Source organism: Oenanthe melanoleuca, chromosome 4, assembly GCF_029582105.1.
Source record: "Oenanthe melanoleuca isolate GR-GAL-2019-014 chromosome 4, OMel1.0, whole genome shotgun sequence".
In the NCBI taxonomy this organism is placed as follows: Eukaryota; Metazoa; Chordata; class Aves; order Passeriformes; family Muscicapidae; genus Oenanthe; species Oenanthe melanoleuca.
In genome coordinates, this window is record NC_079337.1 from 4447785 (window position 1) to 4470497 (window position 22713).

At 40.1% G+C, this 22713-nt stretch overlaps 2 protein-coding genes across 6 annotated transcripts in view; both read left to right on the top strand.

Annotated features, from left to right (window-relative positions):
• The window catches only part of BLTP1 (bridge-like lipid transfer protein family member 1), an 86683-nt gene extending 75919 nt beyond the window's left edge, over positions 1-10764 (top strand). For 4 of the 5 annotated variants that reach the window (XM_056489996.1, XM_056489998.1, XM_056490000.1 and 1 more), the window contains 18 exons: positions 258-450; positions 2464-2625; positions 2727-2866; positions 3044-3245; positions 3413-3616; positions 3732-3911; positions 4352-4489; positions 4981-5241; positions 5627-5777; positions 6066-6223; positions 6344-6536; positions 6733-6950; positions 7142-7393; positions 7956-8159; positions 8394-8588; positions 9013-9147; positions 9578-9743; positions 10048-10764. In XM_056489996.1, coding sequence (XP_056345971.1) covers positions 258-450; positions 2464-2625; positions 2727-2866; positions 3044-3245; positions 3413-3616; positions 3732-3911; positions 4352-4489; positions 4981-5241; positions 5627-5777; positions 6066-6223; positions 6344-6536; positions 6733-6950; positions 7142-7393; positions 7956-8159; positions 8394-8588; positions 9013-9147; positions 9578-9743; positions 10048-10264 — 3369 coding nt within the window. In that variant the 3' untranslated portion in view covers positions 10265-10764. The remainder of the gene's footprint in view (positions 1-257; positions 451-2463; positions 2626-2726; positions 2867-3043; positions 3246-3412; positions 3617-3731; positions 3912-4351; positions 4490-4980; positions 5242-5626; positions 5778-6065; positions 6224-6343; positions 6537-6732; positions 6951-7141; positions 7394-7955; positions 8160-8393; positions 8589-9012; positions 9148-9577; positions 9744-10047) is intronic. The other variant, XM_056489999.1, reaches the window with a different exon arrangement.
• Positions 10765-11123: 359 nt separating this feature from the next.
• ADAD1 (adenosine deaminase domain containing 1) lies at positions 11124-19639 on the top strand. Its single transcript, XM_056490002.1, has 12 exons — positions 11124-11313; positions 11585-11824; positions 12699-12854; positions 13244-13411; positions 13904-13966; positions 14448-14570; positions 14684-14807; positions 14981-15151; positions 15905-16131; positions 16629-16866; positions 17264-17396; positions 17542-19639. The coding sequence occupies exons 2-12, from the start codon at positions 11638-11640 to the stop codon at positions 17653-17655; spliced, it is 1704 nt and encodes a 567-aa protein (XP_056345977.1). The 5' UTR covers positions 11124-11313; positions 11585-11637; the 3' UTR covers positions 17656-19639.
• The last annotated feature ends 3074 nt before the right edge of the window (positions 19640-22713 follow it).

Sequence of the window (22713 nt, forward strand, 5' to 3'; positions counted from 1 at the left end):
GAGAAACAACCTTTAGACACTGTTCCTAAATAATGAATTTCCTCTGTTTCTCTGTGTTTCATTGAATTTTAAAATAGTTTATTAATTTATCTTTTTTTTTGATCCTGTTTTTAGTTCTTTTTGTGTATAGGATATGAATTGGAATGTAATACGTCTTACAATAAGAAATACATTTTGGAGGGATGGAGTGACACCAAATGGCTGTACAGAAATGGAGTGCTTCATGCCAAGTAACTTGATTTTGCTTTGCTTTCCAGTTGCACTACAACTCCAAGACTCTAAAGACTGAATCGCCAAACACTTCTCGGGGATCCTCTTTGCCACGCACCCTTTCCAAAGAGTCCAAGCTGTATGGTATGAAAGATACTGCCACATCTCCTCCTCTCTCTAGCACTATCCACAGCAAGACTAACACCTTACTTCCTCCCCAACCCCCACCCATCCCATCAGGTACTTATAGAAAAACTTTCTGAACTTTTCATGGAAATATTTTTCTTTGGTGTAATCTACTGCCTTTAGATTTGGCTGCACCTTACCTGGAGCACTATATTTATCCAGGCTTCACTTTGTCTGCAGAAACCTGAACCCAGAAGCAAGAATGCAGTTTATAAAGTGGCATTTTTAGACATTGTTTGCCAAACCAATCTCAGTAATATTTTTCTCATAGTCACCATATCCCAGTGTTGGGCTGTCACTGCCTTCTCACAGTTTTCATTTAACAAAAGAATGTTGGAAAGCAAAGTGTAAATACCTGTAAATATCTCACCCATTGAAGGCCTTTAAATAGCTATGATTTGGAGTAAGATGAGTTCTAATACCAGCTTTGTTTTGTCTTCAGTGACTCCTGTTTTCAAACAGGAGGCTCTTGTTACCTCATGTCAGATCCAGAGGCATGTAGATTGCATCTCCAATTTCTGAGACTCTTCACTCTTCACTCTTCACTCTTCTCTCCTTTGGCATTTAAATATTTCTTTAAACACAAAAATTTTGTCAGAACTTTATCACCACACAAACTGAATAACTGGAACTTGTGCTTGTAGGTTTTGCCTTATAAATTCACCAGCGATGCTGGGAGAGAACAGTGAAGTGGGGAGATACCTTCCTCAATTCTCCATGCTGTTGAACCATTGGCTCTTATTCCTTTAGGTGGTCATCCTCTTTATGATGACCAGATGTTGTGTACTTCTCTTCCCTTTTGTTCCCTACTCTTTTTTCTAATCTTTGCCTTTGAATTCTTACCACATCATGTCCAGGTATTGAGTCTTGCTGGTTAAATGTCTGTAAGCTCCGCATTTGGTGTGGAAATGGCAGTTGTATGATAATATAAATGCCTCTCCAGACTAGAGGTTGGCTTGTAATTGCTTTATTTCTTTATGCATTGTATTTTTATAAGTATTTATCAGTACTGAATGATTTTGAAACACATTTTTTATTGTTTATAATACATTGTTTTTATAATAGTGCTTTTCCTATGAAAACTATTCCCCTGGAATGAAGACCAACTTGTACTGTCTTTATTTTGCAGTAAAAGTAAGATAGGACAATGTAGTCAAAGACATGAGGCGGAATAGTTTGCACAGAATGAAAAGTCGGTGATTTTTTTTTTTCTTTTTAGCAAATGAAAGGATTTTGAATCTGTTTTAGTAGTTAATTTTTATATTTTTCTTGGAGAATTTTAAATCTGTGTCTCCACTGATGTATATTCATTCTAGTATCTATACTACATAAAGACAGTAAGTAAATTGGTGCCAATATTTTCTCTGCGTATTAATATTTTGATGAGCATGGATTCAAGATTCCTCTTCCACAAATTTACAAGACAGTAACCTTTTTATTAGTTTATACTCTGACTAGTTCCAAGCTTTCAAAAATTATGGTTTAGAATCTTCAGTATTCTTTGCATAAACATAGAAGGCCTTGCTGTTTGCAGTTTTAATTTTTTGATGTATTTTCTCTATTTAAACTGACATTCTTTCCAGACCTGTGCATTTACTTTTCCTAATACCACTTTCATTTTCAGTCAGCTGTAGTTACTTTGTATTTGGAGAATTGTCCATTGTCCTGGGTTGGTGTTTTGTCTGCTCCTCTCCCGCTCCCACACCTCGCTGTCTGCATGGAGCTGCCGCCGGTGGAGGCTTTTCCCCAGTTTTGTCCTAAACTTGGACATCCATGTTTGCTTTCAGTGCTATTTTCTAAAAAGTGAGGTGTTGACAATGACAACAGAGTGCTTGGCCAAGAGCAGGAGCAATGGAATTACTGCAGTTAAGCCTTACAGACTAATGGTATTTTTGCAAAGTGAAAACTTAATGACTTAATTTCTTCTAGCAGACCTGATCTAGATCTCTTTAGATCATAGAAAAAATTAGAGGGCACTTCTTGATAAGTTATGAAGTGTCTCCTAATGTTTATCAGCTACTGCTCAGTGGTATCACCTTAGACAAGTGTATCTTCTCAATGTTGCAGCCAAAGGAAAAGGAAGTGGTGGAGTGAAAACTGCTAAACTCTACGCGTGGGTTGCACTCCAGTCACTGCCAGAGGAGATGGTGATCAGTCCCTGTCTCCTGGACTTCCTGGAGAAAGCCCTTGAAACCATTCCCATCACACCCATTGAAAGGAATTACACAGGTCAGTTGCATAGTTGTATTCTGGCACTCTGGGCTTTTTGGTATTAAGCTGCTTTTCCCTTCAAATTCCACCTTCTAATGAGTTCTTGTACTTGTTAACAGCTGTTAGTTCCCAGGATGAAGACATGGGACAGTTTGATATACAAGACCCCTTAGAAGAGTCCACAACATCCTTGGTGTCATCCTCAACATCAGCATATTCCTCCTTCCCTGTAGATGTGGTAGTTTATGTACGAGTCCAGGTGAGGTTTTAACTCAACATTCAGGCTAGTAACTTGCTTTAGTCACTGTCTTTGAAATAATCCATGCTTCTAAGTTTGATTTTTAAAGAATAAAAACTCTTTAAAAAAAAAAAACTTGTTAAAGAATAAAAACTCAAGTGTCTCTTCTGAATGCTTTATTTTCTTTCTGCCTGTCAGCCCTCTCAAATCAAGTTCAGCTGCTTGCCAGTATCCAGAGTTGAGTGTATGCTGAAGTTGCCTTCTCTGGATCTCGTTTTCTCCTCCAACCGAGGAGAGCTGGAAACTTTAGGCACAACATACCCATCAGAAAGTGTGTCCATTGGTAGCAGTACTCCACAGAGTGGCTCCAAGAATTCAGCTGGTAAATCTGGAGCACCAGGTAATAAGTGTGTCAATTCTATACACAGAATATTTAAGCCATATTGCTGCTAAAGGGCATAATTTGAAGTGTATTTTGTCTGTTTAATACTGCTGTTAACATCGAGTATTATTTCATGTTTGAAAATGCTTTCAAAATCTGACTTTTGCCCCAAAAATTGATTCCAGGTTCATCGCCTGGCCTTGGCAGCCCTCTGGGCAGGACAAGGCACAGCAGCAGTCAGTCAGATCTGACCACTTCCAGCAGCAGTTCTTCAGGCCTGAGCTTTACTGCCTGCATGTCCGACTTCTCCCTTTACGTGTTCCATCCCTACGGAGCTGGAAAACAAAAATCAGCTGTTACTGTGCTAACCCCTGGATCAGGAGCCTTGGGTATGGAACAGGCTTTTGTTTGCCTTTATGAATATTATTTAAGTGTGCCACGGGTTTCTGAACTGCAGATTTGAAAGGATCACAGAAGATGAAAATGTTTCCTTCCTGCTTCTAGGGAACGTGGATGAGGAGCCAACTTCAGTCACTGGCCGGAAGGACTCCTTGAGCATCAACCTGGAGTTTGTCAAAGTCAGCCTGTCCCGGATCAGGCGTTCAGGAGGCTCCTCCTTCTTTGAGAGTCAGTCTGCAAGCAAAGCTACCAGCAAGATAGACACCACATTGATCAACATATCTGGTAAATGCTTATTTCATTTTAATCACAGCTAACTAGAGAACTGCTGTTCCAGTGATGGATTTCACTCTTGGCAGCTTTCTTTTTTTTTTTTTTTTTGTAAGATCTATGTACTTATTTTCTGCCCCTGCACATGGGATCCTGACTTACTGGGCAAACAGCAGGATGGTTTGTAATTAATCTGCTATTAAAATCTTCCCATGAGGAGTCTGAGGCACATCCAGGACAAGTAGGACTCAACATTATCTGTGTTCTTGGGTTCCATCATGTCTTTATAAAATGCATTTGTATCTAATGCTTGGACTTGGAGAAATGGCAACACCTCAGGAAAACTATTTTTTCGTGACAGCAGAGACAATCCTGCTAGGTGAAGCAGAATTTGAGTTGGTTAACAGAACCTGTTATTACTGGGAATTTACAAGTGTGTGCATGTGCTTTTTCAGCTGTCTGTGACATAGGATCTGCTTCTTTCAAATACGACATGCGCCGCCTCAGCGAGATCCTGGCCTTTCCCAGGGCTTGGTACAGGAGAAGCATTGCCAGAAGGCTTTTCCTGGGTGATCAGACAATAAATCTGCCAGGTAGGAGACTGCTGCTCATCACAAAAACACTTGTTACCCAAAGGGTTACACTAGGAATTCTATAAGCATCTATTACCCATGTCATATTATATCATTGAATAGATGTAAATGTATTGTGATTTACTCCATATGCAGTCACTCAGAGACGTTTGATAGGAAATCCTAGATGGAAGAAGTGAAAAATTGCTGATGTAGGTGACTGAATAATTTAAAGAGCATATTCCAAGGCCAGGTTGTATGGGGCCCTGAGCAACCCAATCTAATAAATGGCATCTCTGCCCATGGCAGAGTTGGAGCCAGATGATATTTAAGGTCCCTTCCCAAACCATTCTATAGTTCTATGATATATAAACAAAAACAGTAGAAAACTTTTAAGTATGTTAAATGAAATACATTTGGACACTCTCCCAAAACGTCTTAGTATATATGAGGATATGGTTAGACACAAATGAAATAGTTTTTGTGCATCTCCTGTGCTGCTTTTTCTCCAGTAGCATCAGGCCCTGGCACACCAGACTCAATTGAAGGAGTGAGCCAGCACCTTTCTCCTGAATCCTCAAGGAAAGCATACTGTAGGACATGGGAGCAGCCCTGCCAATCTGCTTCCTTCACTCACATGGCACAGTCACCCAATGTTTTCAGTGAGCACAGTGCCAGCAGCAGTATGTCACCTGGGACAGCATCTCACAGCCTCAAGTCTCCAGCTGTCACAAGATCCAGGAGTGTGTCTGACTCCTCAGTGCCTCAGAGAGGTGAGAGATAATGACTTTTAAATTTTTTAAATAAGTATTTCCATCAGTTGTATGAAATAAGTATGTCAGTACTACTTTGAAAATATTCTTTTCCACAGTGCCTGGCACTGGAGAGTCAATGGCTTAGAGAAGGGAAAATGCCTAAAATGGATGAATGAAAGTTGTTAGCTTATTTTCCATAAAATTTCCCCATCTGTGAGTCAATTTCTGTGACAGCTAAATCACTGCATATTGCAAGTCCTCTAGTTCTCACTTATGGTTTTGTGCTCTTTATAAATATTGTGTTTGTCGGTCCTTTTGTAATACTAAGAATGGATATATTCTGCCAGTTCTTCCTAAAATGTGGAATAATTTAAATATTTGTCTCCTTTTCTTTTCTGTTTAGATCCTCTCTCAAAAACATCAACTCCTTTTAATAAGTCAAATAAGGCTGGAAGCCAGCAAGGAACACCGTGGGAAACACTGGTTGTGTTTGCTATGAACCTAAAACAATTAAATGTTCAAATGAATATGAGCAATGTAATGGGCAATACTACGTAAGTATAAAATACAATCCAGCATATTTTAACAGGTGGTGGTGTTTTGGGGGCAAAAAAAGCATTTTTTTTTTTCCCCACAGACTGTTAACAATCTGTTACCTCTTAGCTTTAAAATCCTACCCTTTTCAGTTTTGAACTGAGAATCCCCTCATGAATATTGGAGTGTTGCTTAATCCTGAAGTCACATATGCCTAAACCACATTATTTGCTGCATTCCAGTAGATAATATTCAGTTTCTCTTTTGACAACCTGGAAAGCTGTTGTCTATTTTCACCTCTGTTCTAGGTGGACCACCAGTGGTTTGAAAAGTCAGGGCCGTCTGTCTGTGGGGAGTAGCAGAGATCGGGAAATCAGCATGTCTGTGGGCTTGGGAAGATCCCAGCTGGACTCCAGAGGGGGAGTTGTTGGAGGTACCATAGATGTTAACACCCTGGAGATGGTGGGTAAGTTGGAAAGCCTCCTGCTGTTGTCATATGCTCCAGTCAGTAAAGGTGATAGCACTGGAAGAACTGATTTTCATCTCTTTAATTCTGTATTTCTATATTGCTTTGGTTCTATTTCAGCTCATATTTCTGAACACCCAAACCAACAGCCCAATCATAAAATTGAAATTACTATGGGTTCTACTGAAGCACGTGTTGACTATATGGGATCCAGTATCCTAATGGGAATCTTCAGTAATGCAGATCTTAAACTGCAGGATGAATGGAAGATTAATCTGTATAATAATCTGGATTCGAGCATGACTGATAAAAGGTAGTAATATATCCTGTGGTTAAAATGTATGATGTTTGATCATGTCAAATGTCTTCTGTCCAATACTGTGAACCAGAAATGTGTCTGCTAGAATGCAAAGGGTTCATTGTTTGGTGTTGTTCGGTTTTTAAAAAAAAAAAATTAATTGGTAGGAAATATATTAACTGCTAATTTTCTTGCTGTTTTTAATATCTAGTGAGATATTTGTCCATGGGGACTTGAAATGGGATATTTTCCAAGTGATGATTTCAAGGTCAACTACGCCAGACCTGATAAAAATAGGAATGAAGCTCCAGGAGTTCTTCACTCAGCAGTTTGATACAAGCAAGAGAGCTCTGTCCACCTGGGGGCCTGTTCCTTACCTCCCTCCCAAGACAGTGGCCAACAACTTAGAGAGGACCTCACATGAGCAATGTACGTGCCACCAAAAAATAATATGGTTCCAAATTAAAATGTTTTAATTGCAAAAATTACCTAGGACACAGTGTCAGTGAAACAGATAAGAAAATATCACTCATAATTCCATGTTTTACCAAAAATAGAAATATGCCAGCAATTTTTTTCTGTATCTTGCCTGAAGTTTGTTGTTCTTGTTTGCTCTGCAGTGTTGGATGCAGCCCATCATCGCCACTGGCCAGGAGTTCTGAAGGTGGTGTCTGGCTGCCACATATCCCTGTTCCAGATGCCACTGCCAGAAGATGGGATGCAATTCGGAGGATCTATGAGCCTGCACGGGAACCATATGACCCTGGCTTGTTTCCATGGACCTAATTTCCGCTCAAAATCGTGGGCCTTATTTCACCTGGAAGAGCCCAATATTGCATTTTGGACAGAAGCCCAGAAGGTTTTGGAAGATGGTAATTTAAACTGTTTGCTCATTTCTCTAAATGTCTTTAAATGAGTTTTTAATAATGTATTGTTACATAAGAAGAAAACAAAAAAAAAATTATTTTCTTTGTCTGAATCAAAACTGTTTCCCAAAAAATATTTTCCCTCTAAAAATAATCTACTCCTTCCACATCTTGAACACAATTTGCTTTATCTGTGGAAGAATGCAAAGTACATTTTCAAATATACTGGCTATGACCCTGATAATGAGCCTACTGAGTGGATTGCCTTTTGGCTTTTTTAATAGTGTGTGTGTTTGTATTTGTGTAGTCCTTTCTAGCTGTATAATGGATTTTGGTGATCTTATTGTTTATATCTGTCTTAATATTGTGAAGTTTAATTGTCTGTAGCTACTGGGGATTTAATTTCACTGTTGTTTTCAAGCTTTATACCAGGTTTTATTCTACTGGCACACTAATTACTCATATTAAATACCTGTAGGAGAGTGAGAGAAAATTCCACTACCCTCACTGAACCGCTTTTACTTTTTTTTTCCTCTCCCACCCCACACTGCCCACACTTTCAATGCAGGTACCAGTGAACACTCCACGTACATTGTGCAAACCCTGGACTTTCACTTGGGCCATAACACCATGGTCACCAAGCCCTGTGGGGCCCTGGAAAGCCCCATGGCCACCATCACAAAGATAACGCGTCGGCGCCACGAAAATCCCCCTCATGGAGTTGCCAGTGTGAAGGAGTGGTTCAATTATGTGACAGCCACGAGGAATGAAGGTTAGATCATGTTCATTCAGTCTGGGGGTTGATCTGCTTGCAGATGGAGCTGTTGAGAAGCTGCTAAATCTCAGGTGTATGAACAACAAATTGGGTTGACCTTTTCTAGCTACGCTTTTGGGAGCAGAATAAAAGATAAAATCTCCTCAACAGTCATACAGCAGCAGTTTTACAGGAGACTTTTCTTAACTTTTTTGCCTTGTCACGATTTAATGTATCCCATTGTTCCTGCAGAGTTGAACCTACTTCGGAATGTTGATGCCAACAACCCAGAGAGCAGCACGACAGTGAAAAGTTCAAGCTTATTAAGTGGCTTCAGGGGTGGCTCCAGTTACAACCATGAAACTGAAACCATCTTTGCATTGCCAAGGATGCAGCTGGATTTTAAATCTATTCATGTTCAAGAGCCCCAGGAGCCTTCATTACAAGGTGCAGTAAAACATAATTTGGTTTTTCTTGGTCAAAAACTGTTTCTCGCAAATTAGGAGTTAAAGGCAAAGTTAGTGTGCTGATAAGAGGATTTAATATGAGAATTGCTGCAGATCTGCAAGAAGAGATAACATTTTGTAGTAAAATCTAGAGGGAATTATTTTGATAGAGTGAAGATCTAGTGCAGAGACTGGTTGCTGTAGAAAAAAAAACTAAGATAAATTAATATGAACATTTCAGCTACGCTGGCTGTTTTCATAGGCCTGGTTTCCTTATGTTTATTAAAATGTTAACTGTGGTTCTCAAGAGTTGCTGGTTCAATGAAAAATATTATTTTCAAATTATTTGCATTCAAATTCTATGTACTTTTAGATTTACTGTATGTATTTGTAAGTGTATTGATACTATTTTTTTCTGACTGTAGATACAAGTGTTAAACCAAAGGTGGAATGCAGTGTAGTAACTGAATTCACTGACCACATCTGTGTGACTATGGATGCTGAACTGATCATGTTTCTGCATGATTTAGTGTCTGCTTACCTAAAGGAAAAAGAAAAAGGTGAGTTGTTCGTGAAGTAACACTTGTCTGACAATCTGCAGTTGTCAGATTATTTGACAGTAAATATACTCTGAGTCATAATCTTGCTCCTATTTCAACACCTGGTGTTTAGGTTTCTCTTTTTAAGATGGTATAGGCGTGAACACTGTTTTAGGCAGCTTTATTGTTATTGCAATCCTTTCATCAGTGGAGTCTTTTTTAGATATGCCTTTTTCTGATTTCAGAATTATTTACTTTTCTACCTCAGTATGTTCAGTTGCAGCATATTCATTCTTAAGCATTATGTGGTCTTTTGTAGAAATTCTGGAAACATAAGGTGCTTCTTTGTCTTGTTGAGACTTGTTCTTCTGTTTTATTTGAACTGCTTACAAAAAGAATCCAAGTGAGCTGCTCATGACTGACTGGCATTTTTCCTCTGTCCCCTTTGCAGCAATTTTTCCTCCTCGCATTTTGGCTGCTCGTCCAGGACAGAAGAACTCTGTTGGTGTCCTTGAGGACAGCTCCACTGACAAAGAGGCAGAGGAAAGCATTACCTACACTACAGTTGACTGGAGGGAGTTTATGTGCAATACTTGGCATTTGGAACCCACCCTGAGGTAAGCAGCACCTTTAGCTGCCGTTTCTTTGGCTGTGCTGTAATTTCTGGGTTAGAATTTATGCAGATTAAAGGCATTGTTGAATTAGGATACAGTAAACTTAAACTCATTAATTTCAGTCAGGTTTTTCACCTCCTTAAACATCATCTTCCTGTGAGATGTTCATTGATCATCTTGAGCTTATCTGTCTAAATCAAGATGGTCACAAGTAACACTGGGAAAATGGATTTTTTTTGTGTATACAAATGCCTGTTTGCCATATTTATATATTTGAGACTGAGTCTTCTATTTATTGCTTTTTTAGATTAATATCTTGGACTGGGAGGAAAATAGATCCTGTTGGTGTTGACTACATCCTCCAAAAGCTGGGCTTTCACCATGCAAGGACTACTATCCCTAAGTGGCTGCAGCGTGGTGTCATGGATCCTTTGGACAAAGTTTTGTCAGTCCTTATAAAGAAACTTGGTACTGCACTACAAGATGAAAAGGAAAAGAAAGGAAAAGACAAAGAAGAATATTAAAAGTACAATGTGACAACCCTAACTCCATTTGATTTTATCAAAGTGTTTTATTATATTTTAAGAACTTAAATATGGTTTAAAGAGAAACCTAACAGCTTTTTGCTACTCTATTTAAAACTTACATTGTGAGTAACTGTTTACTGTGGTACTTGATACCATTCTGTATTTGAAGTTATTGCATGATGATGATGATGATGACCAATGTATATTCTGTGAAGGAATAGCTGGAACACTGTAAATCTGCTCCTCAGCGTCCATTTTATGATGTGCAATATGATCCTGCATCTTTACAATACTTGCAGATTAACTGTGAATTTTCTTAAAATTTTACTTGCCATAACACAGACCCCTCGTTGATGTGACCAGTAATTGATTTGTCAATGTAGACTGGTGTAAATTATATATATATATATATATATATAAAACTTATGAAACTGTGATTGCCTTAGTGCTAAAAATCATGAAGTTTATTACACTTGTAATAAAATTTAACTACTGTACAGGACCTTTTTTTTGTATTAATCGAGGAAGCTGAGCAAAAAGAGAAGAGAGCGTTTTAAGTGTAACTTTGCAGGGTGTGATTTAAGTGAGGTAAAGCCCAGGAACTCGGGAAGCGCCGCCCCGACCGAGAAGCGGGGACGCGGCTGCTCCCGATCCGTGACGGCTGTGGCGGCTCCGGGTGCCGCCCACGCGATGGGAGAGGCCCGGGAAGGAGAGCAGGTGCCCGGGAAGCGCTATTGGAGCCGAGCCGGCAGCGCAGGGGTAAAACCGGGCGGCGGCCTCACTCCCCCCGGTGCTCCCTCAGCTCCTCCCTGAGGCGCTGCTGCGGCGTCGCGCCTCGGCCGCGCCATCACGAAAGGCGGGAAGGGCTGTGAGGGGCCGCCCCCGCCTCTGAGGGCCCGCGCTGAGGCGGGAGGGCTGCTCGGCGCTCGGAGCCCATCGCCTCAGGGCGGCTGGCAGCTCCCCGACTTCTCCACCCTCGAGTGGCCTCAGCCGCGCTCCGCCTGCCTGAGGAATTCTCAGCAGCAGGACGAGGGCAGAAGGTGCAGGTACCAAACCCTTCAATTCCAGCGCCGGCTCGGCCTGGAGACTCGAGAGGGATCAGCTTTGCTGCTTTAGTTCGCCTCACTCCCTCAAGAGCGGCTTGAGGAGTTGTGTCCTTGGAGGGGCAGGGCCGCGTTAGGCGTGAGGGGAAAGTGCTTTAACAAAGGGGAGAAGTGGCCACCCTGCGGGGAGGGACACCGCGTCTGAATTCTACCCCAATTCTTGGTGTTCTTGTGAAATAGCTTGACCAGGAGAACTGCTGGCTTTTTTTTGCAGGGTATCTTTACTATTGGCAGCGTTAGTGCTAAGTTTCTGTAGATTAATCCGAAATGGCGAGCAGCAATGGCTGCTTTGAGGGTGCGGCAGTGTTCGCCTTCGACCCCGCACCTGACGAGTTTTTGGCGCCCGATGTTCTCAGACATTCTGTTTCAAAGGATCTCTCCGAGCCTGTGACTACAAGGCTGAATCTTCCTCGTTCTATGAGGTGCAGTGAACCGGGGATGATGAAAAATCCAGGTATAGTTTGCACTTTATACACTGGGATTGGCTGTTAATGCTATTGGAAGTAACTTTGCTTTTTCTCATGACTTCCTTAGCATTTCCTTAAACTTGTCCCTCCTCTTCCAAAGTCTTTTTGTGCTGAAAGTTTGTTAGCCATCTCTTGTTGGGTGGCCTGTGTAGCAGCAGCGTTACCTAATTATCAAGTCCATCTTAAACCTTAACACTACTGTAGACTGACAAAATAGAGAGTATGTTCTGCTGCATGAATTTTCATAAATAACATTGTCAAGGTTTTTAATTGCAGTTTGAGATGTTCCAGGATGTATTTTGAATTGTGTCACTTTGAGTAGTTGTGTTGAGGTGAAGGCACCTGTTAAGACACTTAAAAGTGAGGATTCCTTTTAGTTCTTGGCTTGGGAGGTGGTTGTGCTTGGGTGTATCACACCCCTGAAGCTGATGATTTTATCCATCCAGTGGTTGCTGAAACTTTTATAGTGCCTTACAACAGAGTCCCACTGCTGCACAGCTTTGTGTGGAAAAAACACAGGTTTTCCACTGTTTGCTGTCTGCCATCAGCAACTTTTATTTGACTGTTGATTCACAAGAGAGGGGAGAGGAGATGTATATCATATTTCTTGTATTACCTATGTTCAGAAATTACTGTATTTACTACAAGTAAAAGCTTTGATGCGTTTAAAAGAGGTTGTACCATTTTGGAATTGCTCTTGTTGCTAATGTAGGCTTCAGTACAAAGCAGTAACGCTCTACAGTAAATTTTGGTTTGGTTTTTTTTAAAGAAGCGTCTGAAGAGCGTTTATTTTATGCAGATTTTCAGAAAGTGTGTTCAGTTCTCTCCTTAATTTTGTTTATGGACATCTTCTTTTTAAAGGAGCAGACACCACCACATTTTCAGTCCTTCCCTCACATGAAGAGCTGGATTTCATTGAAAGATACAAACAGGGAGTAATAAACTCAGTATCTGCCTTGCATCTGTTTGCCAAAATGCACCACCTGCAGCTTGAATTGAAAGAAACGAGTGTGGCAGGTAAATACTTCTGCTACCAAATTAGGTAGCATGTGCTTATCCTTGGGATGATCTGAGTTGATTTGATGGTGCTGATACAGCTGAACCTTTTTACTGCTGATTGCACTATCCCCGGATATTCTGGGTTTTGGCTGCCCTTTTGTTACCTCCACAGCTGTTTCTCATGATGAGGTGCTACAGAAATAGATCAGGTGGATTGTGTTTAATTATGGCTGTTACCAGAACTTTGTGGAGGGAAAGCTGCCAGAATTTTTTGGGAGGTTAGGGATGAGAGTTGTACTTTGCCAAAATTGTCTTTTCTAGGAATTAGTATAAGGACGTAAAGCTATGGGTGAAGTGCCTTAAAATAATTTCACTGATTGCATCTGCTTTTTTCTTCTCCTTTAAAGGTGATTTCATAAGGCCTTATTTTGCCTTTTGTGCTGTGATAAATGGTGTTTGCTACAAGACTGGGCTGGGAAAGAACAAGAAGGAATCTAAATTAAATGCAGCCAAACTGGCTCTTGCTGAGCTACTTAACTTGGAGAATACAGGGGCAAAGTACTTTGAAGATTCAGGTAAGTATTGTAACAACACTGAATTAGAACTTGAAATGCTTGGCTTAACAGTGTCCTATGCAGAATATCTGTGGTTTTACTAAATGCTGCAGTTGGGGCAAATCTATAGTTCGGTTCTGAAACTGTTTCTTACTTTTGTCATTTGTGTATTAAGAGTTGCATCAGCTGATGCCAGGAATACTGAAGGAATTGAGTTGTTGGTGATGCACTTGATTTGCTGCTCACCAAGTACAGCGTCATGAACTACATCTCAAGTGGGTTTGAATTTTTGTGGTTGAAAGGGTTCCCCACTGAGATACTGCTTTTAGCAGAGTTTAGTTGCCACAGTATTTTATCTTCTTTTGAGTTTTGCTGTTAAAATCATTCTGAGCTTACAAGGACTTCAGAATCAGAAGTGAGAATTGGAAAGTTTAACTTGCTGGAAATGGTGCGAGAGTCACATTTAGAAATTAGCAATGACCATCCCACTTCAAAATGTTGTTAAATTCTTAGATTTTCCCTGTGCTCCTGCTGAGCTCCGACCTCCAGGAAACTCTGCTTGTGTTTCAAGGACTGGTAAGGAATAGTCTTGTTTTGTCTCTGTTGATTCAAGCTGCCCAGCAAATAGTTTCTTTTTAGAAAATTTCCATTTTTTAATACATTTAGTGATGCCTGTGTTGTTGCTATTGTTTTAAACATATTTGAAGGCTGTAAGAGCTAGTATTACTTGGCTTGGTTCTACAGAAGGTCACAACTTCAGTAAATTGCTTGAATTTCAATCATGAGTCCAGATGATAGAAATAGAAACAGTGTTCTCTGTCCTTACCTGAGCTGGTGTGCAAGTAGGTGATCAGACTTGGGCTGTATCCATTGTTATAATGGATGATAAAAGCATCAAATGTTTAAGTGTTCTTGAGCTTTTTTTAAATCCTGTAGTTCTTCAGAATCCTGGAAGTATGTTGTGCTTATACTATGTGTTCAGGTTTATAATTTGGCAAGTTGCTTGTGTCTTTTTTTTCCCCTACCTGCAAATTTGTGTCTTGATTATTTCATTTAGGAGGAGAACATACCTATCAAAAGCTCTCCCAAACCCTTGAGGACGTGTTTAGCCGCCTGACTACCCAGCACCCCGAGTACCACAGCTGTGGCAGTTCCCTGGCTGCCTTCATCATTGAAAAGGGCAAGTTTGGTTTGGTTGTGGATTTTGAGCAGTGGAAAACCTCTTCCCACAGAGCACTGAAGCAGCTTGGTGGCAGCCAGGCCAGGTGAACTCACCAGCATCTCTGGTTTTAGGTGGGCAGCATGAAGTGGTAGCTCTGGGGACAGGAGAATGCAACTACAGCCGGATCTTCGAGTCCTGTGGGAGGCTCTTGCACGACAGCCATGCCATTGTCACTGCCAGGCGTTCCCTGCTCAGGTGGGAATGTCTCTGCAAATCCTTCCCTTGCAGCCATTTTGTCTTACTTTTCTCCACTCTAATTTTATAGTTACGTTTATTATATATATATATATATATATATATATATATACGAAACATAAAATAACATTGATTGTATGTTCTGTAAAGTATATAATGTATTTTTCTTTTAGATATTTGTACCGGCATCTCTTGCTGTTCTATAACAAAAATCCAGCCAAGGCAGAGAGATCCATATTTTGCACAGCACCAGGATCAAAGCTGCTTACCTTAAAGCAAAATATAACTCTCTCTCTCTACATGAACCAGCTTCCAAAAGGAACTGCTCAGTTAAAATCAGAGCTGTAAGTACCATGGCACTTCCCAAGATATAGTGGAAGATTTGTTTCTATCTTCTTTTTGAGAATGTTAATGCACAGGGTAGTAGTGATAAAAATGAGATACAGCTCAATGTGATGGTACTAAAAACTTCTACATGGGTTATAGCATGAGCTTTTGTTAATTGCAGACAATAACCTGTTAACCTCCTTCCCAATATACTATTAAAATGCTATTAAATTGTGAATTTAACCTCTGAGTGGATGTAATGGCTTAATGCCATCATACAAGATTGGAGTTCAAAAAGTTTTGGATTGAAATAAAAGGCTCTGCTTTCATGTCTTATACCTTTGTAACTAAGGGGAAGAACTGTTTAGCTTCAGAACAGCCACTGATTTGTCTCCCTTATGTGTTGTATCTTCTTATTTAAATATTTTGAATCACAGTGTGAGTGAGGTTTTAAAGGAGATTTTAAGAACCTTACAGCTGTTTTTTCACAAGTAACTTCTGTTAGACTGTGAGTAGACAAAAAGTGACAGCTTGTTTATAGCTGAACTTTTTAGAGTGGCTATTTCCTATTTAAATACTGATTTCAGTATTCTAGACACGCAGGCAGCTCAATCTGGTGTTCCTCAGAATTACGGATGTTGAAGATAATACAAGGCCTAGATTTACTGATTATTTTTTTCTGAGAAACAGCATTAGACAGCACTTGGTGTCTTCTCTGTGATCAGAGTGCTTTCTCCCTGGAACCCACCCATTCTCTCATCCTGCCATAGCCATCTTGGTCCCCAGTCCATATCTGCTTACGAAGCCAGTGAAGAGCTGAGCCTGCATGTTGCTCTGGAAGGCAGGATTTACCTGGCTGCTTGCTGTCCCCCCAAGACTGTCAGAGTGAGCAGCATGTCTGCTGGTGACAAGCTGACCAAGTGGGAGGTGGTTGGTCTTCAGGGAGCCTTGCTGAGCCACTTCATTGAGCCCGTGTACATCAGTAACATTCTTGTGGGTATGTTCCATGCAAATTCCAGGTGGGGGGTTCATGTGTTTTCATTTTCCAGTTTGGTTGTATTTTATAAAGCATGAACTAAACAATGAATTCTTTGGAGAGTTACAGAGTTGCTCCTTGAGATGCAGTGGACCAAAGTGTATTTATTTAGTAGGCAATCATAAATGCTGTTGGATGTGAGGTAATGTGGGCAGACTCCTCAGCATCTTTTCTGGTCTGAAAGGTTGAAGTTCTGTTGTAGTGGTGTCTTCTGCAGGGACCATAAAGAGTTGGTGAAAAACAGTGGTTCAGAACCAGAAAGCATCCAGTTAAAATAATGGTGCCTCTGGAGAAGAAAGTGGGAAATATTTTTTGTTTTGTGAATTGAATATTGGAACTGACCTTCACGATTTTATGTGAAAAAATGACTATAATAGATGAAGAATGCAGAAATATGTGCATTTTTAGCTTTTTTATTTGAGGTACTTGTTTGTGACTGATCTTGTCCTGTTTACTAGGAAATGGAAGTTGTAAGGATACAAAAGGACTGGACATAACCATAAAGCAGCGCCTTGATGATGAACTTATTTCAAAGCTTCCCGTGCCTTACCTGGTCAACAGATCTCATATTTACTTGGTGAAAGCTGCTCTGCCAATCCAAACAGATTTGAACCAGTGGTCACTTAGTTTGAATTGGACATTGTCAGATGCATCCCTGGAAGTTGTGGATGGATTAAGTGGAAAAACCACTGAAAGGTCAGCATTTATCTTCGTTTTTTTGTAAATAATGGGTTTGTGATGGTTTATTGGAGTATTAAACTTTTAAGCTCTGAGAGAAATTCTCTCCTGTGTTACTGAAGGCATCCTGTGATTAGATGAAGTTTTAGACATCTTCTAAGTTCACACTGAGATGCCAAGATAGCAAAAAAAACCAGTTCTCTCAGTGGAGATATCTGTAGTGCGTTGCCTGTAGTAGTGAAAATGTTTTCACTTTTGCAAGTGCATAAACCTAATCAGGATTCTGATTGAGATGAGATGAACTCCAGCGTGATGGCATTCACAGAGTGTTAGGAGGGAGGGAAAATCCCCTGTAAGGATCAGAGCAGTGTCCCTGTAGTGTGTTTGTTCCTGATGTCCATCCCCATTTCCGCAGCTCCCCGTTCCGCAGCGGCAGCTGCCTGGCCAGCCGCCTGTGCAAGGCCGCCATGTTCAGCCGCTTCCGCATGCTGGCCAGGGAAGCAGGACGGGCTGATCTGCTCCAGTTTCCAACCTACTACGAGGCAAAGGTGAGCTGACACAGGGACAGGCATCCTCTTTACACTGTGTGTGTTTTACCATGTATTGGTGGTAAAGAACACAGATCTCTGTAACTGTAATTCTTAACAATTTTCAAGGTCTTTTTCTTTTTTTCTTTTTTTTTTTTTTTTTTAGATTAAATCTCAATTGTACCAAGAAGCTAAAAGCTTGCTGCAGAGCTACTTGGAGCAGCACAGTTATGGATCATGGATTGTGAAGTCTTCACACATTGAACAGTTCAGTGATTGATGGAGGTGGATTGAATGTTAAGTTGGTTTTAATGATCTGTTCAGTAAATAAATTCTGAGTAGTAAAATGTTCAACTTTAAGTTCATAGTACAGGATGAAAACAATTACAGAACTGCTTTTTGTCAGTTTGAATGCAGTTACTAAACCACCTGTAGCAGTTCTGTCTTTTCCCAAAATGGATGTTTTCTTATAGTAAATCTCTTCTGCCTTGCCACCCCAGTGCCACCTCATTTCAGCTCCCTCACCCCTCTTCCTACAAATCCCCACCCCTTGGAGTTAATAATTTTTCCTGATAGTTTCAGGATTTCTATGTATTGATTTCTTGTTTTGCATTTCTTCACTTAAAAAAAGAAAAATCACTAAAAGCTGGATTTCTTTAAAAAAACATACAGTAATGTAAGAGTCTGCTGGGAACAAAAAAAGAAATGGGCAATCTATGCTTTATCTGTAAGCTTCCATCATTTGCTGCAAGTTTTGTTTACAGTGAATTTGCCAACTGGCTTATAGTTTGTTATTTATGCTAGAACAGCTAAAACTAATTTTTGTATTTCCAAATGCGAAACCTGGAATGAGCAGCTGTTACTCAACTGTTTTGTGACAATTACTGGTTCTGGTAGTGGGTTTAAAGCATTATGCAGGTGTCAAAGCTGTAAATAAGAAAATAATGCAGTGTAGTACAGAAGCCACCAGAAACAAGGTTTTTGCAGCTTTTGTGGTTTGCCTCAGACTACATCAGTGTTAATGCTTATGGATGAGTTAAGACTCCTGCACCCTCAGATGGCTTCATTGCTGCACTGAAAAGTCCTAGTGAAATTGTCTGCATACACAGTAACCTGGAAAATGGTGCCTGTCCCAGGGAATTTATTTCCTTATAAGTCCTGCTCCATAAGAGCATGGTAGCAGTGGGAGGGTGTTGTTAAATGCCATGTTTGGAGTTGGTGTGGTGTTGTGAATGCTGGTGTGTTCAAGATGGACAGGACACTTGGATTATGTTCCATGATTTCTGGAAATCATGCAAGAGTGGGAGGTTACACAGTGTACTCGTTCATTAGAAATAGTGAGTGTAGTGCTGTAGTCATGTTTCACCTTCTTAGTGTTAGACCATTCTCAAAGAAGTTTTTCCTCCTGCTATTTGCGTTTTCCTTAATCTGTTCTTCCAGATAATATGTAGAGCTTTCTGCGGGAATGACCTCATGCTGATTTACAAGTTGTTGAAACTTGCTGACTTGTTGCTTCTCAGTCCTTGACCTTTTTTTGGCTAGTGGTTGAAATTTTTTGACTCTTGTTTTCTGTCTTTTAATTTTGGGGGTTATGTGGTCATGTTTAGTTTATTGTGGCACTTGTTCTGTGTAATGTTTTCTAAGAATTCTTGGGAATGGCCATTGTATTCTGGGTTAGAGCACAGTGCTGCCTTTTTGCAGGGGTGTTAAAAGTTCAATAAAAGTCCTTGACAGTAACGGACAGCTCCCTCCACCATTTCTGAACCAGAAGGAGCTCCTCCCTGGAAGAAGAGTCCTTTCCTCCATACCTGGTAATGATGTGAGGTGACAGAGAATGATCTCTGTGTCTTGGCTGTGCCCTTTCCTGGGTACTGCCGGAACTTAACCCTGTCCTGGCTGGAACCAGAACATTATTCATCCCTCTTACATATGAGCACAGGTCTCATTTCACAGTCAATGGCTCTTTCTCCAGGATGTTGTTCGAGTTAATTTAGTCCATCACTATGGGTTCTACCCATCCTAGATGTACACATGATACATACAATATTACACAAGTCAATATTACAGACTTTCCTTACCCAGAAATCAAACCCCCTTCAGGTACAAATTGTGTTTCCCCGTCTCTCTGCATTACCCACTGTGTGCCCCTGAGTTTTGGGGCAAAAATAATCCCACAGATGGTTTTGCCTCTGCTTGAGGTAGGACTAACGCACTGTATAATGTTGTCATGCATCATATCATGTCATGCCATGTCTGACTTCATACGTACACATGTCAGATACATGTCACGTAATTGGCACATGCCATGTAGGCATACACCCCTGTCATGTCAAATGCATGTGTCATGTCTTAATTTGATACTAGAGCTGTGCAATCAAGCAGGAGAAGGCAGCTTAGGAAATCAATTTTTATTACTGTTTTAAGGGGTTCTGTGAGTTTTTTTACAACTTAGAGCGGTAAGGTATGTCTAGTAAACTTCTCCTTGTTAAGCATTTTCAGATTATTTTAACTACATCTGTTTCTCTAAAGACATCTTTTAAAGCTTGGGCAAATAAGCTGATCCTGCAGGTGCTGTTTAAGAATGTGGGCTGACCTATAACAAGATATAGATTTGACAGGCTAACCATGTGTAGCACAGGCACCTTCCTCACACCTCAGCTGGCTCTTTGTGTCAGTCTTTATACAGGTATTTCTTTGAAAAAGTGTCTTGAGCTTCTTGCTAAAGGTGCTGCATGGGTAGCATGAACATGTTTTGAAAATCTACAGCAGATCGTGGCTGCTGTGCAAAAGTGATCTCCAAAACTAGAGCCAGGAGAGGTAAAGTCTCCTGTTTCCATGACTGGAAACCAGTAGCTGTCTCAGAATAGCCCAACTCCAAAGCAGTTTGTGCAGACCAAATGTCAAAAAAAGTCTATATAATTTCACGCTGCTTGTGTTTGTGAGATCGTTAGTGAGCTCCAGCTTCTGCCTTTCCTTATGAGTGCATGGGTGAGTATCTCTTTACCATCATTTCCTGCTTTCTGAAGTATTTAAGTATTCCTGTATTTAAGTGTTCCTGCCTTACCTAATGCTTACTGTTTAGGGACTTGGGAAATGTCTTAGTTATTCCACTTGGCATGTGCAGCTGCACAGACTGACTCCAGGGTAGGTTTTACCCAGCTGCTGAAGTTGAGGCCTCTTGTGTTTAAGTAAATAATAAAGGAAGTCTTGTTCATCAAGTGAGTTGTGTTTAATGAAAACTGCTCCTTTGCTCTCTCTCTGGTTGCTGAGAGCTGGGGCAGCACTGCAGACAAATGTCTGAGCTGATACTGGAAGAGTTTGCAAAGCCACGTGTTGTACGTGATGCTGTTTTTTCATGCTGCATTTAAGAATCCTTGGAATAAGAAGAAATCTATGTGAAGAGAAGGATTTTTCTACAAAGATTGACAAGGTAGAAGGAATTATGCAGAAGTTTCTTGCCTGTTTTCTCATCTTCTGTGTCCTACTGTATAAAAGTATTTTTGTCATTACTGTCATCTGATTTGAGGAGAGGGTGGAGCGTATCTGTTTGTGGCTGAGATGTCTGACAGTATTTACTTGCCTGAGTCCCTGTGGGTGGGGACAGAGCACCCCTTCACTGTGGGAAGAGAAGATGAGTAGAGAAACAGACAGCAGTGCTGTGAGTATTTTCCCAGTTTTGGCAGAAAGCTGTCATTAACGCCTGTTTTCTCTTTGCAGCCTGCGAGGAAACTGCTGATTTTTCCATTGTTAGTCTGGTTTTAAGTGTAAGGTGAAGTACTCCATACCACACCCACCAGGAAAGCACATCAAAGTCTAAATGATAGCAGATAGCTGTTGTAGTAGGCTCACTTTCATCAATTACAGCCTGTCTTGTAAGTATTGACTTGGAGTTTTGTGTCATAAAAAATTCTCTTACAGTTGTTTTTCCTGCATAAAATTACATAAATGATACTGTTACTCCTATCTGCTTTAGGAGTAAGGACTTCTCTAAGCTTCCACAGAAAGACTTCTGACAATGCAGTGTGTTCACATGGATTTATACATTAATTCTCAATTTCATGTCAGTTTTGTTGTTCTGGGACCTCAGTTACCTGCACAGTTGTTATTTCAGGTGTGTTACTGTTTTCATAATGCTTCCCTGTCTCTGAAGAATTTTGAGAACTACATGTTTTGCTCATGCCAAATGAGAAGAATGTGTCCTGCAGGAAGCTTGTGGAGCTTAGTAGTACAGCTCAGGAAAAAAAGGTTTATTTTTTGAGGGGAAACAATCTGATATTCTATACCTTGTGCTATATATGGCAGCATAAAATGGCATTTTATATTGCTTAAAAAAAGGTTATCTGCATGTGTCTTGCTTTGAATGTGGACAACCTGCACGCTTGCATGTTGCTGAATGCTTCTTTTTTTTTTGGTATGTTTTTTAAAAAGTAAGAGTATTAAGTCACCCTTAAAAATGACAGTATCATAACAAAGAAGACTCTAGGCATGATTTTTATGTCCATGACATTTATTAAATATAATCTACAAATAACTTCTAATAGCTTTTTCAATAAATAGTTCTCAGATTGTTGTCAAGTGACAGTGAAGGAGTTTTCCAAAATACATTGAGCCCCTAGGGCTTACAGAAAGGATCAAGTGTGATCTTAGAACATACTCTTACCACCCACATTAAGAACATTTAGTGGTCCCAAAATGGACAACAAGCTAGTAGTATGCCACATGGCAAAATATTTAAATATTCAGAATTAAATATTTCAATAAATAATGTAGCAGTTAAAAAAAAAAAAAAGCTTATACAATTTCTTTCTGCATAGATTGCAAGAAGCTGATCAGTTCTTGGTGAAATTCAGCAAACTTTTTCTTCTCGTGGGATTCACATTTCTTGCATGTTGGATTTGAGAAATCAGGGTCCTGCAATAAAGAGAATTTTATTGATTGGTGATAAATTTTTGCTAGCTCGTTTTAACAATGATACATCAACTTCTGTAAAGATTTGCCTTTAACAGAAAAAAAATCCTAAATATTTGTAGCCTGAAGAGTATTCCTGAAGTGCTACAAGGATCTCTAGGCCATGGGTTTTATTTTAGCAGTACATTAGGGTGTACGACATTCATCCTTGGGCCCTCCAGTTGTAAATTAGGGCAGTTTTCCAAGCTGTTTCTATATAAATATTTGTTATGCTCCTAAAAGCAATCTTTTGTCAGCATAAGATGCTTTGCATGATTCAGCAAAGAAAATGTCATATTGTGTTAAATGTTGGCTTGTGTAGCCAGTAGGACTCAAATCTATTTTACTGTATTAGATTGCCATCCAAATAGATATTTTCACATAGTTAATC